Source organism: Clupea harengus, chromosome 25 (assembly GCF_900700415.2).
Source record: "Clupea harengus chromosome 25, Ch_v2.0.2, whole genome shotgun sequence".
Classification (NCBI taxonomy): Eukaryota; Metazoa; Chordata; class Actinopteri; order Clupeiformes; family Clupeidae; genus Clupea; species Clupea harengus.
In genome coordinates, this window is record NC_045176.1 from 588,196 (window position 1) to 609,849 (window position 21,654).

The window sequence follows — 21,654 nt, forward strand, 5'->3', positions numbered from 1 at the left end:
AAACCTACATACTATTCTTTTTGTTTTTATTATTAAAACTGTCCACAAATATGTTTAATAGTGTGTTTAACTTCTATTGGCCCACCAATGGAGGCTGCGTTGGAAATCAAAACTTTTGTCAGCATTTTGATTGGAAATTTCATTTGCATTTGTACAGGTGTATTCGTGCACGTCGGGCTGGCCCTCGCAGCGGAACGACAGTTTACAACCGCACCGGTTTATCAATGATAATATTATTATATTCGAGATGCAACACAAATCTATCCGCTCTCCTCAGAACGAGCTGAGCTTTCATTGATAAACCAATGCGGTTGTTTGCCTCTCCCGAGGCCCCGCGGTCTACTGGTACTCGTTCAAACGGGTAGACAAATAAAATAATAGCCTACACCTGTGTAGGTCCTCAACAAAGCAGATAGTTTAATACATTGAAAGCCATGAATACTGAAAATGGAATGTTATGCCCAAAATCAACGCCGACTGATGAAGTGTGTTGTGAGTGATTGGCAGCTGGCCGCTCTGTCCATTCGCGCACCTCACAGTTGCGTATTGTTCAGACAAGAAGACACGCTTATCAACTCGATTACTATTGATCAAAACAGAACGATATTTCGGCTGTAGCCTATACTTGAAACATAAAATTGAGAACATATTCGCTGACATGCATTGCACGCGTGATGAATTGCGGCTTAATCGTGTTTTGAGCCCTCACCGTTGACTTCAAGGCAGCAGCTGCCTGGAAGGCGCATCCCACCCCCTGAGCCAATCATTGAACAGAGGCTGCTCCTAGCTTGCCAGTTTAGAGAAGACGTTGGCTAAGGCCAGGATCAAACTTTCATCCGCCAATGAGAAGCTGTCCTTGCTCAAATGACTGTGAAAAGTATGAGCGCTCCCATTGACTTCCATTTGGCCGGTGCCCCACCAGGGAGGAGGGGCTTTTCTCAGTGATAACAAATGGCAATGTATTATATTTGGTCACATTTAAGTGGTTGTTGACAGGGGCTTACGGTCTCCCACACACATTTAACATTTCTTATTTTAATTATTTGGTATATAATGATTTTTGACATGTCTTTTTTTTTTTTTCATCTCAAAATTTTAAGAGGGGCGGTGCCCCAGAGCCTGTATTGACGCACCGCCACTGGTCCTAAGTAGCCTAGAGTGAAATGACATCCCAGAGGAAATGTAATAGGCCTGCTGCGTACTGCTCACTTGTGCAGAGAACATTTTTATTAGGCTACGAATTTGTTGCCACAGTTATCACTTATAACTTATCACAGTCTTTCTTTTCTTTCATTAGGCCTACTAAAGTGGTTCAGAACTGCATTATTTATTAGCTCAGAATGCCGTCTATTGGTTCAAACATGCAACAGCATTATAACTAATAAAATGAAGGCCACAAAATCTTGGACAGGACAACAGAAAAATCATGGGGGTGTTCTACATTTACAAGAGTTCTCCCCAATGGACACCGTAAACATAAGAAGTGAGGGGAACAAGAGAAAAAAGTGGTGAATAGCTTGATGTCGGTACAACACAGTGAGACGCTAATACACAAGGGACACTACACATGGGGTATTTACACACAACACACGGACTCAAAGCCATAACAGAAATACACGCTACATTAACACAGGCTGGGTGTACAAGTACAATTAAGTGGAAAATGAACACGCATGAAAAGCGTTACACACGGACTTATGGGCAAACTTGCATCATCACGCACACAGGAAAGTGCACAACCCCAGGTTACAATACAGAACACCACTAGGCTCATACGCCGACTGTGATTGTAAAAGTAGTGGACACTGATAGATAGGCCACACTGGCAAAGCACTGGACAGTGGTACATTGAATGTTGTCATGTTTGTCATGTTGTCACGTTTAAATTAATTTGTCTTGTCATAGCTGAATTTTGTTTCTCCAGCTTTGTGGAACCTAACCATGATTAATCATGTAATTAAGAGCCTATTTCTGAACAGCAAGCAGTTTGCCGTAAGGCTGATCCATTAGGCCTACTTTTATTTCGATTCTGTTCTGACCCCGACCCCTTCCCCTGTACTTACAGACACAGTGAATGGTTTATGCGCCATTCCAAAGACTAAAACAATGCTCCTGTATCTACTGATGAGAAGACTAGATAAAAACCGAAGGGGTCGTGTTTCACTGCTTGACTGTATCTTACAGAAAGTTGCACATAGAGGGTTTTTAGTAAGGGATGTGACTGTCTCTAGTGCTGCTGTTTGTTAGGTCTGCTTTCTGTTTGATGCCTTGACAGGAGAGGACCCACAAGAGGCTGCAAGTGGCTTCTCTCCTGAAGCTCAGTGTGTGAACATTGTAGCTCAGGGTGAAGGCCATGTCTCAGCTCCAACCGTGACAAGAAATATGGTTCAGGGAGACATCAACTTCAACAATCATTATCATGGTAAGAAAGACACATTGGATTCAAGAGTAAATTATCTATTGATGCCCTGGTTTGAGTGTTAATATAGAGCAGTGGTCCCCAACCACCGGGCCGCGGCCCGGTACCGTTCCGTGAGGCATTTCCTACCGGGCCGCAAAGAAAGAATAAATCATTTATATAATTTCCGTTGTATTAATTATTCAAGTCTGAAAGGTGTTTTATTTTGAAAAACAACCGGATTTTCCCCGATGTAACATTCGCCTGTGCCTCTTGACACGTCAAGACCCTTTTCTCGGTCACGAGATATGTTACTCAAAAAACAAGCACGCAAACTAGCGAAAATGAGTAAGAAACAAACGTTCTTAGAGGCATGCAACTGAAGAGACGTGTGCACAATCCACAGACTCCACAGCAACGCGAAATCAACTTCAGACTGATCAAAATCATGTCAAAGCAGAAAGCAAGCACCGGTGGATTAAACGCAGACCTAACTTCACCAGTGCAGAGGTGGAGGTAGGCTACTGTTGCAGAATGTGTCCATAATGCTTATTTATTCACTTATATTTGCAGTCTTCGTGTAGTGCTTTTTTAGAACATTACGATGCCTCTTAGAAGCATACATTTAAATGTGAAACGTAATTGTTAATGATTAAAATATTCTCATATTTTTTATTTTTATAATTATTTAAATCGGAGGATGTCTGTAGAATTGACGTGAACGCAATCACCAACGGTTTCTCACAAATTAAGCCCTTAAAAACAATCTGGCCGATTTACCACTGCTATTTAGCGTTCTTAAATTCTGGTCCAAGTTAAAAACGAATCCCAGATGAGAAAACTTTCATGAATGCCAGAATTGTCCCTGCAGTTACTTTTATACACGGAAGCATAGGTGCAACTCGCGTTCAATTGATAACTCTCCGTTATATTGGTGGATCAGAAATGAAACTGTGTATTTGATTTGTTTGTGTCAGTCCAGCCCTTTGCATTTCGCCACGGAGGGAGCTTTCACTAAACATAGCCAGTCATAGGTCCTCGACGTTTTTTTTTCTCCGTCTGTGACATCGCGCCCCCCCCCGGGAGAGTGTCCCGCCCCCCACTTTGAGAACCACTGCTTTATAGGATAAAGTACAAGTCAGTACAATGGTGTGTTGTATTTTTCATGCACTTAACATTCGTTTTTATGCCGGTCGCGTTATTTTATTTTTGCTGTATTTATCTGCCGGTCCGTGAAAATAATGCCTACATTAAACTGGTCCGTTGTGCAAAAAAGGTTGGGGACCCCTGATATAGAGGACATGCCTCATCTACAGTGCTGACACTCACACAAACACTATTCATCCTCTTTTTTCCCTGAAGGTCTTGGGGTTTCCGCTCCAGCAACACCACAACAGGACCCTGGTAAATTCAGATTTTATTCTGAGTAGACTTAAATTATCTTTATATCAAATTAAAACTGAAACATCATTTAAAATGATATTCAATGCTGTGTTAAAAAAAATTATTTTGTAGATCATACCTCGATAATAAATGAATACAAGACATTAATCGACTCCAACTATGAAAACGTTATGGAGTATGACTATCTATCTGGTGAGAATGTGCTGCTGGCTGACCGCTACACTGAGCTTCTGATCGTTAAGACACACAGAAAGCAGACAGAAATAGAGGAGGAGAAATGTTTCAGAGGAAAACATCACCAGCAGCTCTTAAAAACCAGGGCCAGTGAAGCGCACAACAGAATCACTGTTGACCAGTTGTTCAAACCCGATGACGGTGGAAAGGTTCCAAAGGAAGTCATTCTCCAGGGCCAATCTGGACATGGCAAATCCTTCACTGCTCAGAAGATCATGTACGACTGGGCCTCAGGAAATGTATTCAAAGACCTGTTCCACCTTGTTCTTCACCTTAAATGCAAAGAGTTTAATGAAATCTCAGAGGCACACAGTCTGGTGGATCTCCTGAGCTACTCTCCAAGCTTCACCAGTGAGACTGCAGAGGTGCTGAAGGACTCAAAGATGAAAGTGCTCTTCCTCGTTGATGGCTTTGATGAGCTCAAGTTCTCATTTGAGAAAACTAGCACAGTGCCACCTAAAGACCCTTTCACAAAAGCTCCTGTTGAGGCCACTCTGAGTGCTCTGCTGAAAGGGCTTGTCCTGCCTAAGTGCTTCCTGCTGGTCACCACCAGGTCCACTGCTTCAGACAAACTGAGCAATCTGCTCAGTAGTTCTCAGCGTTTCACTGACATCCTAGGCTTCACTGAGGAGGGGGTAAAGGAGTACTTCCAGAGGTTTTTCAAAGAAGAACTGCTAGCAAAGAAAGCATTCGACTGTGTGAAGCCCAATGAGACTTTGTACACTGCCTGCTTCATCCCCGTCATCTGCTGGATCACCTGCACAGTTTTCAGGGAGCACGAAAAAAAGAAGGAAGAAGAGAAGAAGAAGAAGAAGGAAGAAAAAGGCACGGACATCACTAAGGAACTCAAAACAACCACCTCTATATTTGTGCACTTTGTGTCCACTCTGCTGGAGCATCACTGCCAGGGTTTGAGTCAGCCTGAAACACTGCTGAGGAGCCTGGGCCAGCTGGCAGAGAGAGGGTTACAGGAACATCAGGTCCTGTTTGATGAGAAGACTTTGTCTGAGGCTTTCCCTGATCCATCACAAGCAACCAAACACAATCCTTTCCTCTGCAAATTCTTGCAAAGGAAGAATGTCAAACAGGAAAGCATGTACAGTTTCATGCATCTGAGCTTCCAGGAATTCTTTGCTGCTCGCCAGTACCTGATGTTGGAGAATGAGGAAGAGGCACTTAAAAAGCTACAGGAGTTGTTAGAAAACGTTGAACTTTTTAAACCTGTTATTCAATTCCTTTTTGGGCTTTCAAACAGAGACATTTACCCACACCTGAAAAAGCAGTCCTGGCCATCCATTCAAGCTCATCTGCAGGAGTGGCTTCTAAGCGTTTTGAAACGTGACGTGTATAAAGAGGGTCACAGAATGTATCAAGAGAGTATGCTGCATCTACTGCATTGTCTCTATGAGCTCCATGAGGAGGAGTTTGTAAGGGAGGCCATGGGAGTCTGGGGTGAGATGGAGTTTGACTCCATTCCCCTGACGAGGACAGACTGCTGGGTGCTGCTGTACTGCCTGCAGTGCTACCCGACCATCAAAAGCCTGAAGCTCACGAAGTCCAACAACATAACAGCAGATAAGCTGAGGATGCTGCAGCCTGCACTGAGCAGGTGTGAGGAGCTGGGGTGAGTGTGTTTCTGAAGAGAGAAATGTGTCTTCAGGTGGCATTATATAAGGTCATATCGGGGACCAAGATTAGCACAATATTATACAGATTGCCTTCCATAATATGTGAGAAATAGAATGGATATTTTCACATACCACTACAACACCTTGCAATCAATTGTTTCATCAGAGTCATGTGCCAAATAGACCTTTTCACGACTTATACAAGTATTTTTATAATATTCCCCAAAAAAATGAATATACATAGTTTGAATATGAAATGAATATACAAAAGAGATTTGATACCTGGTGAGGATATGAGTAATGAGTAACTTCATGCTCTGTATCAAAACAGTTCTGCTCTTTTCCTGAGCTTTTGACTTATTAACTGAACTGTTGCTGTAAATATATTCAGTACAAAATGTCACACCAGCCAGTGGATTTGAATGTGAGTAATTCTACTCATGGGGTACTCTGGCCATGTGGAAACATCTGGCCATCAGTGTTTTCAAACGTTCAGCTTCATCTGTGTGTCGTGCTGTGATCTGTTAGTGAGAGAGCTGATCTGTTGTGGCTGAATGGTCTGATGGCTGTCTTCCTGTTGTTGAAAGGTTACATGTTGAGAGGCTGTCAGACGCTGATGTTGGTGACCTGATCTCAGCTCTGGGGGAGAGAAAGATCCTGACTGAACTGAGGTAATCATTTTACATTTGTGATTATAGAGAACTTGTACAGTTTTGTAATACATCAAAGATGCTATTATTAATCCACTCTATTGACCTGGAGGAGGGGTCATCAGGTGGTCCCCAACCTTCTTAGAGTTTTTCGACCCTTAACCACAACACTCTCCAGTTGGCAGTGCTTGGCCAAGTCACTGCCCCCCTCCTCCAGGCTTCCAGCTAGTGTCCTCTCTTTTATGCCAGAGCCAACAGGAGGCCCTCTCTGCCGCTTCTCCCAACCTACGAACGGCTGTTTTCCTCACGTGGCCTCTCAGTCCAACCTTTGTCATCAGATTCCACGCTGATTGAGTTGGGAATCCTCGACAACCCACTTCCACTGTCATCAGCCATGTTGTCCACCCCTTGTCCCGGCAGTCCTGGGCAAGTTGTTGGTACTTCGACTTCTTTCTCTCTGCCGCCTCCTCACAGTTCTCTTCCCACGGGACTGTTAGTTCCACCAGGATGATCTTCTTACCCTCTAGAGACTACATGATAATGTCTGGTCTCAGAGTTGTGGACAGTACTGCCTCTGGGAAGTGGAGTTTCCTCCCCAGATCGACCTCCAAAACCCATCCCTGGGCTGACTGCAGGAGATTTTGCTTGGCTTGGCCTTGGACGACTGGTCTCTAACCCTCTTTTACAAAGGTGATGGTACTCAACAGTGGTTTTGTACACCTTGTCATGGCGCTGTCATGGCAAAAGGGTGTCCGGGCGCCAAAAGGGGTCCGGGCGACGTCATAATGGCTTTCGAACGACTCCTGAGTGACAGTTGCTATACCAACACTAGCATTACGTAACCCGGACATTATGTAACCCGGACGCCTTTTGGCTATCAGTCAGTGAGTCTCAAGAGTCAATCGAAAGCCATCAGCTACTTTTTAGTCGCTTAATATTGTGCCTAAACTATGAAGTATTCCGTTTTAGCTACACCTGCCGGTATCAATTGTCAACCTTTGCAGTCAATACCGCTACTTTTTTAGTCGCTAAATATTGTGGCTTAACTACTTTTTCCCCGGTAAATAAAGTGTTCCATTTTAGCCGTTTACATAATTCGTTTAATATGGAGGAGAAAATAGTGATGTACGGTGCATCTACGTTTACATCATCATTTGCATTTCAATTGAAATTGTTTAGAGTAGAAATTCGTTTTATAAAAAGGAGAAAATGGAGGAGAAAATAGTGATGTATGGTGCCTGTTCATCTACCTTTTTAGCAAGCCAGCCAGTTCATTTGCTAACATCTTAAAATATTTAAGATCTACCATTATTTGTTGATATAGGCCAATTTAGAAAGACTTGGGATAGTTCATACTAGCTAGCTAGCTATACACTAAGCAAAATAAATAAATAGCAAACAATTCCCTGTTTTGTGCAAATGTAATTGTGGGTGCTGTCAGATATGTCTAATAATCACAACACATCAAGGACTTTCTTAACTATTCAACTTGAGACACGTTTGTTCTTGGTTCACCAGCTCATACAAGTGTACACACATAGCAATAATACAAGGAAAACATGTATCTGTAATCTATGGTAAAGTTTATTTGTAATCAATGGGAGGTGGGCTATGGGACTACATCTGATGATATCCATGCTGCATCTGGACTCCTATTCTGCTTTAGGTCCACACACCAACTGTCTGCTACACCTTAGAAAATGGTAGAATGGGAGAGACGGGGAGGTTGTGGGGAGAGAGACTGTAAGAAAACTGGCAGTAGGCAAAACATAGGCCTGCTTTAGTCAAAATCCCTCTCACCACGGCAAGGTACTGGCCAAGAGAGGGTAAATAATAACAAAAGAAAAAACAAACCCTCACACGGTCTGCTTAGAAATACAAACCCCTGGGTTGGTGCAGGCACGGAGGAAAGTAGGGCGAGGGACGTCATGGCGTAGAGGCCTCCTAATAATAATGTCGTCTAGCCAACGACACGGTGTGAGTGAAGCTGGGCAGACCTGCCCCCGCTGGACACCTGTAATGACAACACTGTCATTACTGTCCTGGACAACCTGTGGGAAGATATCATTGATTAATAGGGTGCATGTAAATGTCGTTTACAAAACACACATGTCAAATGTTTGTGCGCAGTACTGGCACATGCTGGACAGCATATTTGTAATACTGAACAGTACAAAGAATTTGAAAATGAGTCCCCCTCCAACTCAGAGCACAGCAGTTCAGGTTCAATCAAACACACTGACTCGGGTGGATGGAACACCGCCTCCTCGGTGTTCTGGAGTCCAGTACATGCCACCTAACAGACATAGTAATGTCAGTTTACAGGCATAGGCCAAAGTAAAAATTAAGTTGTGTAGTTACAGTATTCAGCCCACAAATGTAAACATGATGTTGACTGAATTGAAAAATTCAAACTAGAACTTGCAAATGTACCTGAAATGAGTCCCCCTCCAAAAGTTCGGGTAGATGGGACGCAGCTTCCTCAGTGGGCGGGCAAATCCGTGCTCCTTTAGTCAGAGAGGAGCAAAAAGATTTCACAACATAATATTTAGCAAAATGTTTCTTGAATAGTGTGATGGTACTCAGTTACAGTAATATCAGATACAACTGCAGTTACTTTGACGCATTGGACTCAACCCTCTCACCCCAACTACTTTTCAAATTGATTTACCGGTACTGCGTTGGCCAGTCTGGATCAGGCCAGGTCTCCCACGCTTCCTCTCGTCCTTCTTCAGGACCACCATGCCTGGGAGGACCTTGAAGCGCTCGGTCCCTTTCTTCATTCTCTTCTTGTAGGCTTCCTGTTGTCTCTCCTGGGCCTTCTCCACGTTGGAATGCACCTTGATTGATTAAGAGAAGCAGCAAAAATGTATTTGGCCCCTCTGTAGCACATATAACTGGTGTGTGGATCTATTTCGACCTCACTCAGACCGTCACCACGGTCTACACCTTGGATATTGCCTCTCCTTACTACCTGTCTCGAGACCATAATGCCAACAGGTTCATGTGAGTGACTGGGGGCTGGACCCGCAGTATAAAACACGTCCGGGGACACGTCCCTTTCTCTTTGCCTTTCTCGTCTCATCTGAGACCGGTAAGTTTGGTATTAAGGAATACCCTGTTGGACTCCACTAAATATCAATCCTTAACTTCGCGGCAGGCGCCTAGTGTCCCTGTGGATTGTGTGGTAAGTCCGTATTGTTTTTTGCTGATTGCAGCAGCATTGGGGATTGTTTGTTGGCTTCCCTCGTGCAGGGTCAGTCGTTACTTTGTTTTTCTTCTCATTAAGCAGTGCGTTCGCGCTAGGGGTGGGAATCTCTTGGCACCTCACGATTCGATTCCGATTCAGAGGTCAACGATTCGATTCTAAACCGATTCTCGATTCTAAACCGATTATCGATTCTAAACCGATAAAACGATTATCGATGCATCTCGATTTTTAAAACATTTGAGTTTGCTACTCAGAGTCTCAAATCACTTCCTACTTTGTGTTTGATAATTAAAGAAAATCAACAGATCTATTTTTTTATTAGAGAAAAAGTGTGTCCTTGTCACAATTATGACTTTCTATGAACAATGCAACAATCGATGCAGCTTGCATTTCAACACAAAATGAATGTGTAAAAAAAAAAAAAAAAAAATATTAATTTTTTATTTATTTATTTTATTTTATAAAAAAATCGATTATGAACTTTTCTGAATCGAGACAGAATCGTTCTAGAGAGAATCGAGAGAAATCGAAAAATCGATTTTTTTTTCCCCCACCCCTAGTTCGCGCACAGTTAGACTTTCGGTTTACTAAGCTTATAGTTGTGTTAACACGTTTGATGAGCTTGTTTTTCTTGTTTAATTAAGCAGTGCGTCCGCGCATGGTAAGTCTTGCTGTTGCCAGCCTGTAGCTGTGTAAGATACTTTAGTTCCCTTTTAAGCAGTGCGTCCGCGCACAGCCGAGTCTTTGCTAGCCTGCTGATTTGTTTGTGTGTAGTAGTCTGTTACGCCCCCTGGTGGCTCGGAGTAGGACGCAACATAAGGGCAACAGGTTTGGGCAAGTGAGGGTGCAGTCACACAAAAGACGAAAGTGACAAGAAAGTATTTATTTACAAAAAGCAACACAGGGATCAACAAGGACTGTCAGTGGCACCAAAGAAAAGAACATAACAAAACCCACCCCCCATGGACAGGTGCTTTGCACCCAAAAAATACAGTGGGTGGTGCTCACTCTAACCTAGGGTATTAACAACAAGTAAACCTACGTGCATGTAATATGTAAACCCCGGAGTATCTTACCTATCCTTATTGATAAGGTGTAAGGTGTCTGGTGTATGTTGAGCCCTCTAGCACCTTTGCAGATCTTTCCGCAGTTGCATTTGACTTCCCAAGCCTCCCCGGTCAAGGTGGTTTGTTTGAGCCTTCTCTGCGTCTGTGTCACTGTCCTGGTCGTTGCCGTTGAATCTGTCCTAGTGAGTCTCTCATCCTCCCCCCCTCTCGGGAGACTCTGGGGATATTGCTTGTTTGTAATTTCTGTAGCTTGCTTGGTGCCCTCTTGCGAGTGCTGCAACAGGGGTTGCTAGCCCCTGTTACCCCGCCAGTCTTTCCTGGAGGTTAGCTGTCTTTCCAGTGTCACCGATCTTCCTTGGTTGCCATCCAGATTTTCCTGGAAGTCACTGGTTTCCCAGGGAGTTCAGTTTTGTAATACATCAAAGATGCTATTATTAATCCATTTCTAATGGATGAAGCCTTGACCTGGAGGAGAGGTCATCAGGTGGTCCCCAACCTTCTTAGAGTGTTTCAACCCTTAACCACAACACTCTCCAGTTGGCGGGTCAGCAGTGCTTGGCCAAGTCACTGCCCCCCTCCTCCAGGCTTCCAGCTAGTGTCCTCTCTTTTATGCCAGAGCCAACAGGAGGCTCTCTCTGCCGCTTCTCCCAACCTACGAACGGCTGTTTTCCTCAGGTGGCCTCTTAGTCCAACCCTTGTCATCAGATTCCACGCTGATTGAGCTGGGAATCCTCGACAACCCACTTCCACTGTCATCAGCCATACAACTTCTATCTTTTTAACTCAACATTAGGTAGAGCAAATATAATATGTTCCTTGTGTTATATGCTTGTTGTCTTCCCTTCTGTTTGTGCCGTCCAGGACTGAATTCAGTTTCTACCAAGTTTAGCTTTGCCTTGTTTGGGAGTAACATTAACAAATCTGCCATCCTGTCTTCCTTAGACATAGTTGATCTCAAAAACAAACGGGTCAGGGTTAATTAAAGTAAAGAGAACATGAACACACATGTATAATGTGTGAGTGCATAATAAAGAGACTAGAAGAGAGAGATTGAGATTGGTCTGTATGTGCTCATTCACAGAGTGGATGAGAGCAGCCTCTCACCTGAGAGTGTGGAGCGGGTCCTCAGTGCTCTCTCCAGACAAAAGTCTGTGGATGACGTCTATCTGTCTGTGACGACCATCACTGGCACCACCGCAGCCCTGTGCTTGGACTTCATTCAGAACACAGAGACGTGCTGTAACCTGTGGTGAGAATAACATGATTGCTCAAATTAACTGATTATCATAGCAGTCAAGGTTGATTAACTGCAAGGTTTTGAACTGATGTGTGTGTGTGTGTGTGTGTGTGTGTGCTAAATGGTATATTTCTATATTTTGGTGGTGTACTCTGATAGGCCAGAACCAATTACCTCTGTGTTTGTTATTTTATTGGTCAGTCCCCATTGACTATGTGCTCTGATTGGCAGGCTTATGGAGAATTATATTCTCTCTGTGGACCAAGACTTCGAAGAACTCAGGTGAAACCTCCCTTCATGAGAAGCTTTACTGTGTGTGTTAATGGTGTTATAAAACAGGGGGATATGATGACTGAATGAATCCCAAAAGGATCTGTATGATAGTTGATTTAATTGGTGCCTATCGCCACAGGTTGTCCGGTTAGAACAGAAAGGATGTCAATGAAAGTCCCAATGATGACGGATGTAACTACTGTATTTATTGTACACACACTCTTAAATCTTGAATGGCAGGATAGACATGAAATGACTGGAACCGTGAATATAATGATCTGTGGTTTCTATGGAAATTATATAAATAACAAGACATACAAATATGAACAATTATGTACAACAAGGATGAATATAGTACGAATACAGGATGATTATTATGACTATGACTTAAATGTGGATATGTCCCTTTAACACCGTGCCGTGTTACGGTGAACATTCCATTCCCTCCGTTACCAACCGTAACTCGTTTGATAGAACAGAATAAGTAACAGAGTGAAATAGGAATGCTACAGATGATAATGATAACAGGAACTAACAGATACTATCTACACTGATACTGACAGACTTGCTAAATCACACAAACAACAGAACACTCACTATCTTAACGACACACGGCTAGAACGAAAGTGAATGGCTCTGATCTTTTTTTTTTTTCAAATATGTTTATTGATCAAACCTCAAAGCATAATACAAGCTGTATAGGGAATGACTATGGTTAACAAGGTTTGACAGTTTTTTCCCTTACACACAAATCCCCCCCACTCCACCTCACCTACCACCCCCCCCCCCCCCCCATACAGACAGTGAACAAGCATCTCCCACCCATCCACGTCCCTCCCCCTCCCACCCACCCCTGTGTCCTATTAATCACAATGTATAGGATAGCACTGACAGGCAAAGGAAAACAAAACTGCATTGGTAAAATAAAACAGTGAAAAAAGGATTAAGAATGAATAGATAAAATAAATAATACAAAATAAATAGTAGAATAAACAAAAATCAAACAACCAAACAAATGAAAATGGGGAGAGAGAGGGGGGGGTTAGCTATTAGCAGAGGGCTGATTGTTTGCATAAGAAAGGAAAGGATCCCAGGTTTTGTGAAATTTCTTCAGAGATCCTCTGACAGTGTGTTTGATTTTTTCAAGGTGTAAAAATGACATTACCTCTTCTAACCAGGAATGTGTGCTAGGCGGCTTAGGGTTCTTCCAATGTAGTAGTATCTGACGCTTGGCTATCAGAGCAGCAAATGCAATAACATTAGCTTGATAACTAGTAAACCTTCCCACAACAGGAGACACACCAAATATAGCAATCAAAGGGCATGGAGACATACGAATATTAAAGACTGTAGAAAGGGTATCAAAAAAGGATGTCCAGAAAGAGTGTAGTTTGGGGCAGGAGAAAAAAGTGTGTGTGTGGTCTGCTGGAGATTGAGAGCACCTAATACAGAGTTCATCTGTATCAGGAAACAGCTTTTTCAGTCTGGCCATAGGCGGATATCCCGGGGGGGACGTGTCCCCCCCTACCATAAAGTTGTCCCCCCCAACAATCATTGGAAACAAATATTTTTTTTTTAAATATAGTAATATGAAATAAATACACAACGACACAAGCGGTGCTAATTATAAACGTAAAACAATGTGTTTTTTAAGTGTTGCAAAATCATGATCCCCCTATTCCTCAAAGTGGTTTGTTTCACATGCTGTTTCCAATGGGCGGGGCTACCGACAGCTCTGTATTTCAGTCAATTAGCCAAGTACACGGTCAGACAGTGAGACTGTTTCCTCCTCTCTCCCACTGACGCAGTTAAGAACATGTAATGAAGAAGTTTTTTCTAAACTCCTTTTACGAAGTTCCAATCGATATGCACAAGTATACATACGTTTAATAATGGATTGACATGACAACGTGAACGTTTGCTGATACACACGCATGCCGGTAATTAACACCATTACGATAGCTAGCTAGACAGTTAGGACACTGTCCTGTCAGGGGCAGGTTAATGCTAGTTAATAAAGGTAGGTCTACATCTCAGTGCCTCTCCAGATTAGTTAAATTAACTGAAGGTAAATTAATGTAATCTTTCCCTGTGGTGCATGAACAATGCTGGTATTGGATATATTTATCTGCAATCGTGATGACCGTGAGATGAGGCTTCTCCCTCTTGTATTGTGTAATCTGTAAATTCTCGCCTCAAATGTAAGCTTGTTATCCACCATATCTAGTTTTAAATGTTATGCATATCCCTCTATTGCAGTATGAAGGCCCTTTTGATGGCTTCTAGACGAAATCAGGTTATTTTGTCTCCAAAAGTTGTCTAGAGCCTCTTGGGATATCGTTTTGACACTGATAGCTGCCATTGTAAACTCAAGTCAGCTCTGATAACTTGTCCGAGTTAGGAACAGTAAATATTGGTGGCGGGGCTTATTGATAGGTCAAATTGAACTGTTTTAGAACTTATTTTGAGAATCAAGTTCTCTTGAACTTTGGACATTATTTGTCTGTGAGTAGATATTTTGTGTTAGTACATTTAATGCCGTTTAGAGGATTTAAAAATGACTTTGAATTTCTGTTTTTAAACGTTATTGAGAATTCGGTATTTAGCAGCTAAGTTATGCTAGCTCTTGTGAAAGCAATTTTTACCATGTATTGTCCCCCCCTACAATGAAATGGGATCTCCGCCCCTGAGTCTGGCCCTTGTGTAGTGAATTCTGAAGACAACTTTGAATTGGATGAGGCTCATACGTGCACAAATGCAAGTAGTATTAATTGTAAGTAAAACATCACTCCACCAGAATTCATCTAGTGTAAGACCTAGTTCTTTTTCCCAAATATTCTTCAGCCCTAAAAGAGGAGGAATTTGAGATGAAAGAAGACCATGGATTGACGAGATACTATTTTGTGATACTGGGGAGGACATGATATCCTCTAACAAAGTTTTTTCAGGCAGAGCAGGGAATGAAGTAAATTGTGTTTTGATGAAGTTGCGCAACTGAAAATATCTGAATAGACCTAAATACCAAATTTTGTGGCTAGGTCAGTGAAGTTTCCAAAGGTCCCACCTACATAAAGGTCACTAAAAGAGACAAGGCCCAACTTCTTCCAGTGTGCAAAGGTTTTGTCTATGCTTGACGGTAGAAACAGGTGATTGTTGCATATGGGAGTAAGGACAGAGGGGGATTTTAACCCATAATGGTATCTGAACTGTTTCCAAATTTTTAGTGAGGAGAGAACAACAGGATTATTGGTGTATTGGGAGGGCCGCAGAGGGAGGGGTGCAAAGAGTAATGCAGGGAGTGCAAGAGTTAGCCTCAAAGACACACCAGATAATATTTGGGCGATGGCACCATTTTTTACGCATTTGAATGTTAGCGGCCCAGTAATACAACAGCATATTGGGTAAGGCAAAACCCCCTGCTAATTTGGGTCTTTCTAAATTTATTTTCTGAATTCTTGGAATCTTGCCAGCCCAAATGAAAGACAGTATAACAGTGTCCAATGACTTAAAAAATGATTTGGGAAGAAAAAGAGGGAGGGTCTTAAACAGAAATAGGATTCGAGGTAGCACGTTCATTTTGATAGTTTCAATTCGGCCAACAAGTGAAAGGGGTAACTTGTGCCATCTTTGAAGGTCTGATTTGATATTTTCAGTCAGTTTTATGAAATGATCTCTATGTAGAGACTTGAGAGAGTGGGAAATATTGACACCTAAATATTTAAAACCGTTGGGGGAAAAGTGAAAAGGCAAAGCCCCTCAGGCAATGGATTTGGCTGGTTGATTAACTGGGAAACAGAGACTCTTAGTAATATTCAGTTTGTACCCTGAAAAAGTACCAAACAACTTCAGCAGATTCACTATTTCATCAACGCAGTTCACAGGATCTTGCACATATACAGACGTGGACAAAATTGTTGGTACCCTTCATTTAAAGAAGGAAAAACCCACAATTGTCACTGAAATAACTTGAAACTGACAAGCTCCAGTTTTGTCTCGTCTGTCCAAAGGACATTCTCCCAGAAGCCCTGTGTCTTGTCAATATGCATTTTGGCAAATTCCAGTTTCGCTTTTATATGATTTGCTTTCAACAGTGGTGTCCTCCTCGGTCGACTTTGGCTCAAACAGCGACTGATGGTGCGATCTGGCACTGATGTACCTTGACCTTGGAGTTCACCTCTAATCTCTTTGGAAGTTGTTCTGGGCACTATGGTTACCATTTGTATTATCCGTCTCTTCAATTTGTCATCAATTTTCCTCCTGCAGCCACGTCCAGGGAGGTTGGCTACAGTCCCCTGGACCTTAAACTTCTGAATAATATGTGCAACTGTTGTCACAGGAATATCAAGCTGCTTGCAGATGGCCTTTACCGTTAACATGCTTGTCTATAATTTTCTTTCTAATCTCCTGAGACAACTCTGTCCTTAGCTTTCTGTGGTCCATGTTCAGTGTGGTACACACCATGATACCAAACACCACAGTGACTACTTTTCACCCTTTAAATAGGCAGACTGACTGATTACAAGTTTGAAGAAGCCTGTAATGCTAATTAGAGGACACACCTTAGTTTAACATGTCTCTATGGTCAAATTATTTTAAATATTTTCTAGGGGTACCATCATTTTTGTCCAGGCCAGTTTCATTTTGTTTCTTTTTTTTAATTATTCTGTTGAACCACAATTCAAAAGCAATGTCTGATTTTCATTAGTTCATTTTCAGTATTTTTTTTTATTATTATTACTTTTGTCAGTTTCAAGTTATTTCAGTGACCATTGTGGCTTTTTCTTCCTTTAACGGAAGGGTACCAACAATTTTGTCCACGTCTGTAGCAAAAGATCATCCGCATACAATGACACTGTGCTCCATGCCTCCTCTGTCTATACCTGAGAATACCAAAGAGCTTTTAAGGGCTATGGACAGGGGTTCAATGGCCAGTGCAAATAGTGAAGGTGACAGGGGGCATCCCTGACGTGTGCCACATGTGAGAGAGAAGGGAGAAGAAATTTCAGAATTAGTTTTAACGCTAGCTACAGGTGCAGAGTATAACAGGCGAATCCAGGAGATGAATTTGGAGCCAAAACCAAATTTGTGTAGTACAGTAAACAGATACTGCCACTCGACGTGGTCAAACGCCTTCTCTGCATCAAAAGAAATCACCATCTCTGGGGTTGGAGAAGCAGAGGGACATAGAACCACACTCAAAAGTCTACGCACACTAGATGACAGTTGAAGGCCAAGGATAAAACCTGTTTGGTCTTCTGAAATTATGCTTGGAAGACAAGTCTCAAGTCTGCATGACAGCACTTTTGCCAACAACTTTACATCATTATTCAGTAGGCTTATAGGTCTGTAGCAGTGTTAATTTCGTTGACTAAAACTATGACGAAAAATATGCGTTAACGACCCTTTTCCAATGACTAAAACGAGACTAAGACGTGACGAAAACGGATCTTTGAAAATAAAAACTATGACTAAATCTATTTCAACTTTCGTTGACGAGACGAGACGAAAATGTTGGTGGTTGACTAGTCACAATTTTTTTTTTCTAAACTTTTATGCACATCATTGGTTGAATGTTGTCCGGTCCTGTATCTATCCCTCCTCCTCCCTGATATGCCCCCAGACATGCAAGTCACACCCTAACTTTATATGATGGCTCAAGTTCAAGCGCTTGGTACTGGAAGAAAAAGAAGAATAGATATCTGGACAGTCTTTAATTATAACTTGACAGAAAATAAAACACAGTGCACCGCAATAACGGGAGAGAAATCGTGTGGCTTCAAAATAGCTGGGAAGAACACAACAAGAGGCACCTGAAAGCGCACAAGACAACCCTGCAATTTAAGCCAAGGTAAATTAGCTAGTAACTGTCAATGATAATTAGCTAATGTTAACTAGTTATTAGAATATATAAGCCAACGTTAAGTTAACTTTAAAGGGGCAGTCGAGTGTATAGGTTGTGGCAGCTTGGATAACTAGCTAGTAATTTTCGATTGAAACCTCCCGTTAGCCTTGGAAAATGATTTGCAAAACTTTTAGCTAGCTAACGTTGGCTAACTATGAGGTAGCATAGCTAAATTATACTAGCTATCGATAGCTAGCTAAGTTAGCTAGTAAACGCATTGCAGAATGGACTATAGGACAGGCCACGCATGACATTAATCAAGAAAAAATTAATTAATTTGTGATTGGTTTACATATCCTTGTCTATTTATGCGATTTTTATTATCATTGGCACCACTTTCAACTCTCAAAACTATCCGTCAAGCTAAATCTGTTGGTTTTCAGATTGCACAGTAATTCATATGGAGGATATGTGGTTGATTTAACTCCAATGTTAGGTAGGCATAGTAGTTGTATTGTGCTATCACATCATTTGAATCTTCAAAATCTAGACTTGATATTCTCTTATATTTTAATGATAATACTGTTAATTAAGTATTGCCTCAAAATTATTATTTACATTTAATGAATTGGAATTCAGCTGTAGGCATATACTAGGACGTGTGTATCTTAGAGACTAATTGCATTCACAATTTATGTACTGCAAGCTTCACTATTATGCAGTTGTAGACACAACACAAGGGGTCCCTGGGCCTGAGAAGGGAAGGAAAGGAGTTTAATGTGGCTATAAGATGGACTTTTAAATGTGACTAAAACTAGACTAAAATGTAATGAGTTTTCGTCGACGAAAACTAGACTAAAACTAAGGAGGATAAAAATGACTAAATGTGACTAAAACTAATGGGCATTTTCGTCTAAAGACTAAGACTAAATCTAAAATAGCTGCCAAAATTAACACTGGTCTGTAGCTACCACATAAATTAGGGTCCTTATCCTTCTTTAATATAAGAGAAATCAGAGCTTGGTTGAGTGTTGGGGGCAAAACACCCTTTTCTAGAGAATCATTATAGACTTCCAATAATATAGGAGCAAGTTGTGTTGAGAACTTCTTGTAAAACTCCACTGAATAACCATCTTGGCCAGGGATTTTGTTACTCTGCATTTGAGAAATACAGGAAGTAATTTCTCCCAAATGTAGGGGTTCATCTAAATGTTTTGTAAGTTCTTCCCTTAAAGTTGGAAAGTCTAGATTATTAAGCAAAGCATCCATAACAGATGTGTCAAGAGGGGGTTGTGATTTGTAGAGTGTAGAGTAAAAGGAAGCAAACTCTGAGTTTATTTTTGATGGGTCGGTAGTCAGGGTATGAGATGAATCAGAGATTTGTGGTATAAAGCGGGAGGCGCATTGATGCCTAAGTTGTGAAGCTAGAAGGCGGCCGGCCTTATCCCCATGCTCATAGTAAGTCGTCCTTGTATGTCTTAGTAGATATTCTGCCTTCCCTGTTGATAGTAAATCAAATTCAGTTTGTAATTGTAGACGTTTGGTTGTTAAATCTGGGTTAATTGTTGAGGCCTGCTGTCTGTCTATATCCAGTATTGCGTTCAAAAGTCCCTGCTGTTTTTAATCTCCTGTTTTTAGTTAAATGTGCACTGAAAGATATGATACCCCCACGAATAAATGCTTTTAGCGTTTCCCATAAGAGTGATGGGGATACCTGATCAGACCTGTTTGTTTCTAAGAAAACATCTATATTTGTCGACACAAAGTGACAAAAGTCTGCGTTGGCTAGTAAGCCTGAGTTAAGTCTCCATCCTCCTTCATGTCTGTGCGAACTAGAGGGGAGACAGAGGTCTGGGGTGGTGAGGGGAGCCTTGAAACCGGCTAAGGGCTTGAAAATGTTCAGTATTTTTCTGTGCACGAGCCCCCACGGAACTTTGGGAATGGGTGGCCTCTCTGTGGTCCCCAAGTCGCTCGAGTGGCCTGCGCAACGGGGTGCACAGCTGGATGCTGCTGATAGCGGCAGCCTTCTGAACAGGTGTTATATGTAAACGTTATATTTCAGAAGCGATGGGTGTGTACACAATGAACTAAGTCTTGTTTGACTCTCAGCAGGAACATTTCGTACCGTAAAAATTGTTAGAAAGTAATAATAATAGCAACCACTATTTACCCAACTTGTAGCCTAGTAACCCTGCCCTACCATAATGTATGCAGGCTATAACTTGTCTTGAAATGTATATCTATCACATTAGCCGTAAGTTACCTGTTGCATGGTTGCTGACACACCACTGAGGGCAGAAGCAGCAATGCTGATCAGATGAACTGCTGCACTGCTGACTCCGTGGGCTGGTGACTAGTTGACGGGCTAGTTAAAAATCTTTGGGGGGGCCCGGCTAAGGGCCCGACACCCCACGGGCCCAGGTGCAGCCGCACCTGCTGCACCCCCTATAGTTACGCCCCTGGTGCCGTATCCTGATGTGAGAAGATTGCTAAAATTAACTGATTATCATAGCAGTCAAGGTTGATTAACTGCAAGGTGCTGATCTGATCGTGTGTGTGTGTGTGTGTCTGTACTGAAGTTTATATTTCTAGCTTTTGGTGGTGTACTCTGATAGCTTGGTATCAATTAACTATGTGTTTGTTTTTTGATTGGTCAGTCACCATTGACTCTGAGCTCTGTTTGACAGGATTACGAAAAATTCATGGCTACCCTCCTCTCTCTCTGTGAAGAAAGACTCTGAAGGCCTCGGGTAAAACATCCCTTCATGAGAAGCTTCACTGTCTGTGTTAATGGTGTTGTATGTAAACGTTACAGGTTGCACCTGAAGAGTAAGCATTGTTATGTGTAAAATACTAAACTAAGCCCTAAATCCACCAAAGAAGATGGTATACCAGTTGAGGGTATAAGTAATTCTGAAAGAAAGTATTAGAGTCTTGAGATTTTACACTCTGTATCAGGCACCAATCTATGTTTTTTCAAACATTGAAGAATTCTACTCATGGGGTACTCTGACCATGTGGAAACATCTGGCCATCATTGTTTTCATACGTTAAGCTTCATCTGTGTGTCGTGCTGTGATCTGTTTGTGAGAGAGCTGATCTGTTGTGGTTTAATGGTCTGATGGCTGTCTTCATGTTGTTGAAAGGTTAACTGTGGAGGACCTGTCAGATGCTGATGTTTGTGTCCTGATCTCAGCTCTGGGGGAGGGGAAGATCCTGTCTGAACTGAGGTAATCATTTTATATTTGTGATTATAGAGGATTTGTACAACTTCTATGTTTTTAACTCTACATTAGGTGGAGCAAATATATTGTGTTCCTTGTGTTATATGCTTGTTGTCTTCCCTTCTGTTTGTGCCGTCCAGGACTGAATCCAGTTTCTACCCAGTTTAGCTACGCCGTGTTGGGGAGTAACATTAACAAATCTGCCATCCTGTCTTACTTAGACATAGTTGATCTTAATAACAAATGGGTCAGGGTTAATTAAAGTAAAGAGAACATGAACACACATGTATAATGTGTGAGTGCATAATAAAGAGACCAGAAGAGAGAGATTGAGATTGTGCTCTTTCACAGAGTGGACTACAGCAGGCTCTCACCTGAGAGTGTGGAGCAGGTCCTCAGTGTTCTCTCCAGGCAAAAGTCTGTTGGTAAAGTCTGTCTGTCTGTGACGACCATCACTGTCACCACCGCAGCCCTGTGCTTGGACTT

The 21,654-nt window shown here is 42.0% G+C and overlaps 1 protein-coding gene across 1 annotated transcript in view; it reads left to right on the forward strand.

Moving 5' to 3' along the window:
- LOC116219461 (NACHT, LRR and PYD domains-containing protein 1 homolog) overlaps positions 1–21,654 on the forward strand; it is a 64,633-nt gene that overhangs the window by 35,761 nt on the left and 7,218 nt on the right. Inside the window, exon 2 of the mRNA XM_031562731.2 lies at positions 3,901–5,660. Within this exon, the coding sequence (XP_031418591.2) occupies positions 3,901–5,660 (1,760 nt within the window). The remainder of the gene's footprint in view (positions 1–3,900; positions 5,661–21,654) is intronic.